The 4557-nt window shown below is 31.1% G+C and overlaps 1 protein-coding gene across 1 annotated transcript; it reads left to right on the top strand.

Moving 5' to 3' along the window:
- Nucleotides 1–1582: 1582 nt before the first annotated feature.
- Nucleotides 1583–4237, top strand: LOC130817435 (uncharacterized). The gene has a single exon (XM_057683139.1). It carries the CDS (start codon nt 1944–1946, stop codon nt 4014–4016), a length of 2073 nt encoding a protein of 690 aa, XP_057539122.1. The 5' UTR covers nt 1583–1943; the 3' UTR covers nt 4017–4237.
- Nucleotides 4238–4557: the final 320 nt, after the last annotated feature.

Raw genomic sequence — 4557 nt, 5'->3', positions numbered from 1 at the left:
TCACATATTAGTTATTTAAAATATAGTGTGCACACTTTATAAGTTATTAGAGTCTTTTTTCTCATAATTATATGATTTGGGGATGAAATCTTCTTGGTTTATGAAATGTATATATCTGATGTTCATTGATTATATGTTGACGTTCACAATAAATACAATCTCAATTAGAAATTTTCATAAAGTTTCTTTGTAAATTTTCAAAAAAATTCATAATATATATTTTTATATGAATTTCTTCATAATCCGATTTGTGGAGTCTTGTCTATTCTTTGTCGAGTCACATAAGGGAGACAATTCATATCATATGACGAATTTATAAATATTCGTTGTAATTGGCTATCTTGTGTATTATTGGACATTGACATTGTATAGAGAAAACACATAAGAGTGACAAACTTTTTGATTTTCGAATGTTTTCTGAATTGTGATGTTAAAGGCCTCATGTTAATTCACATGATAAATATATTTTAAAATCTCGTATAAATGAATTGAGCGAGACGAACTCTAAAAAAAGTGAAGCAAATTTTTTATTTCAAAGAAATAATTTTTTTTAGATTGGTATAAAAATGTATATAGTTAAATGTATAAATAAGGATTAAAGAAAAAGTATAAGTTAAAGTTAAAAATAAAAATAGGAAAATTGAGCAAAATGAACTCTAAAAAAAAGTGAAGCAAATTTCGTAATATAATGTGTGTTATTAATACTCTTTTATCCTACTTAATTTTTCTAATATTTAATTGTACTCTGTTACAATGAATTTGCCTTACTACCACCTCATTTACTCACTATATTATTTCTTTTAATTTAAAATAATTCACTATTTCAACTCTTACTACCTCATGTACTAAGTTTTTAGAAGACTTATATAAATCATATTTCATATATTCTGAAATACTTGCTACAGTTATTTGCACTATTTATGATTCAAATTTATTTTATATTGCAATTGCAACTAATGTGTACTAATAAATACAATTAAATGAGATCTTGTTTAAATCATCTAATTACATATTTTCATAATATTAATTTTTTTATAATTTTTAGATATACATACTGTATAGTTCAATATACAAATAATTAAAATAATATTAAAATGCATAAAACGTCAAATATATCAAGTGAAGTACTTTTTCTCTTCCATTATACTTGGTACATTTCGACTTTTTACGCAATACAATGTGATTATTTGATCATTTATATATTAAACTATACACATTTTAAAATTACAAAAAATTAATATTATGAAAATATGCGATTAGACGATTCAAACAATATCTCAATTGACTATAGTTTCCTTACACATTAATCACAATATGTAAAATAAGCTTAAACAATGAATAGTGTCAATAACTATAGTATAGAGAGTATTTCAAAACGGAAAGTATAATACTTCTCCGTTCTAACTTACTTGCAACGTTTGCTTTTTTACGTTGTCTAATGTATTAATTCAATTTTTGATATCTTTAGTTATACATAATAAAAAATTATAAAAAGTTAATATTAATAATTTTTGCATTGAGACAAATTAAAAATAATGATAAATAATGTAAATATTACTAATATTACAAAGTAATTTGGGACGAGCAATAGTAGAAGTAATAACCAAAAAAAAAGGCAAATTTCTCTCTCAACCTCTCTCCAGTCTCTGTCCCAGTATTGATTATAGTTGTACTCTGTTAATCCACAAAACTGCCAAACTCCACTGCCCACCATTTGCAGTTTGCACAGCAACAGAAACCACCCAACAACTCTCTCTCTCTCTCTCTCTCTTTTCATTCAATCACACATCCATCCATTTCCATTTACCACCAAAAGATCTCATCCCATCTTTAGCTTTACATGTACAAACAATTTTCCAATAATTTCACCCAAAACAACCCATTTTTCTCTGATCAAAATTACCCAAAACCCATCAGATCAAAACAAAAATCACCCTTCAATAATGGAGATTGATAGACCTCATAGAACTGTATCCACACCTACTACTACTGGTGAACTCTTTATTTGCTTCACTTCTCGCCTTTCTAAATCATCTTCTATGTGCCATTCTTCCAAATCAATCCTCAGTCCTAACCGTATAACCACCGCCGATAAAACCACCCAACCAGCAGCACTCTCTACCTCTCTCAGCCGTCGTCTCCGTCATAACGGTAGCTTAAGGGGTGCTCAATCACCCGCCATGTTTCCTTCTAAGAAAACAAGGGGTTCCTCTGGTTTTGCTGATAACCCTGAACCTTCTTCCCCTAAGGTTACCTGCATTGGTCAAGTAAGAGTTAAAACCAAAAAACAAGGGAAGAAAATGAAGATGAAAGCGTGTAGAAGTAAGAGATTAAGCGGTGGTGAACCTAGTTTTCGCTGTATTGAACACCCACATGAAGGATTATCACAAGGGATTCAAAGTCAACAATCTCAAGAATGTGGCTTGAATCATAGAAATCAAAGGTGGGTACATCTTCCTTTAACGATTTGTGAAGCTTTAAGGACATTTGGGAATGAATTTAGCTGTTTGTTTCCTTGTAAATCTTCTTGTTTTAGTAATTGTGGAGGGGAAAAGGGGGATAAAATAGGGGAAGATGGGGAAAGTTCATCTAATTCTTGTGCTGTTTTTAGGTGGTTAGTGTCTTTACAAGAAAGTGAAAGTGAAAAGAAAAGAAGGGATATTGAGTTGGTCGTGGGAGGTGGGGAAGAAGTAGAGGGAGAAGTTAGAGGTGAGAGTATAATGATGGAGAGAGAATGTTCTAGAAGAAGGTCAATTTTTGATGATATGGAGTTTGATGATTTGTTTAATAATATGAAAAATGAAGGTGAGATTTGTGATAGTGGTGGGGATAATGAAGAGGGTGCTAGGGTTAGTGTATGTATACCTCCTAAAAATGCTCTGTTGTTGATGAGGTGTAGATCTAATCCAATGAAAATGGCTTCTCTTTCTCATAAATTTTGGGATGTTCCTTTACCAACAAAAGATGATGATGATGATGATGATCATGGTAATGATGATAAGGGAGAAGAGTGTGAAATGAAAGATGTAGAATTAGAGGAAAATATTGAGGTAAGAGGATATGACAATGAGGAAAATGTTGAGCAAAGTGATAAATTTGATGAAATGTTAGATTTTTATCTCCAAAACTTACCTAATTATATTGAAGATGATGAGCTAAACCCACAAGAGATAAGATGTGAAATTCTAGAAAAAACCCATGTTGAAAAAGATGAAAATTTGGAAAATGGGTCTATAAATGAGTCAATTATAGTTGAAAATAAGGGTGAAAATGGTCAAAATGAGCAAGATTTGAGTATCATTTTAGAAACCCATGTTGTAAAAGATGAAAACTTGGAAAATGGGTCTACAAATGAGTCACTTATAGATGAAAATAAGGTTGAAAATGGTCAAAATGAGCAAGATTTGAGTATCAATTTAGAGAAAAATCAACAAGAAGAAAATTCAAATAATGGGTGTTCAAATCAATCACTTTTAGATCATGATCATGATTCAACTCTTGATGGAGAAGATAGGAGTGACCTATCTAGTACTACTACTAGTTCATCTTCATCAAATTCATCAGAAGAGGACGAAAAACAAGAAAAAAACCCAGAAGAAAATAACAAGAAAACATTACCAGATTGCTTACTGTTAATGATGTGTGAACCAAAAGTATCAATGGAAGTGTCCAAAGAAACTTGGGTATGTAGTACGGATTTTATCCGATGGTTACCAGATCGGCAAGTCAAGAAAGATTTATCAAAGAAAAAACCGACGCCGGTTGAACGTTCCATTCAGCGGTTCGAACCGGCTTCTCAGCCGCCGGTTCAGCCTGCAAGATCATCAATATCTTTTCCGGCTAGAGGTAACTTGGTTGTCAAAGGTGGAGCCGGGAGTGGATTTGAGCCGTTGATGTTGACGAGGTGTAAGTCGGCGCCGATGCGATCAGCGCCGGCTAAGATTACGCCGACGGAGATGAAATGTAGCTTGTGGGGCAAGCTTGAGCCTCATCGTCCTGCGACGTTTGGTTTCTGATTAGATTAACGGTTCAGATTGAGTTTCTTGTTAGCCACGTGGCATTACTTGTAAATGAGATTTTATTTTTTGATTTTCTTGACTTGTATTAGGATTTTTATAATTAATGTTTGTCGAGTAATTACATCCGTCCTAACAAATTTACTCTTTTTTTAGTTTTTCCTTCAATTTTATTTTATTTTAATTTTTATTATGATTTATGTTTTTTTCTTATTATTCATGCATTTTAACTTATTTTGATTTTCATTACCTTCATATTTGCTTTCAAGGGCAAGAATTAAGTTTTTCTAGAACGGTTAAAATCGCTGGTATTATTAAATTTTTAAAACATAAAATTTTAATGTATTATTATCCTGGATTTATTCACAATTATTCATTTTGTTTCTTCATTCTACTTTTGTATTTAAAAATAATAAAAATGAGGAAGAAACAGAATGAGATTTTAGACCGTTGAAGCATCATTTTACTATTTTTTCAAAATATTGGTAATTATTATTCTATTAGAAGTATATATAAGGAATATTTACACGTGGGATGGTTT

The sequence above is a fragment of the Amaranthus tricolor genome, chromosome 7 (assembly GCF_026212465.1).
Source record: "Amaranthus tricolor cultivar Red isolate AtriRed21 chromosome 7, ASM2621246v1, whole genome shotgun sequence".
Lineage (NCBI taxonomy): Eukaryota > Viridiplantae > Streptophyta > Magnoliopsida > Caryophyllales > Amaranthaceae > Amaranthus > Amaranthus tricolor.
This window is presented reverse-complemented; position numbering and strand designations above follow the sequence as displayed.

Bases quoted from the DNA above. Each gene is read 5' to 3' on its own strand.
- LOC130817435 (XM_057683139.1), top strand. From the start codon at position 1,944: ATGGAGATTGATAGACCTCATAGAACTGTATCCACACCTACTACTACT.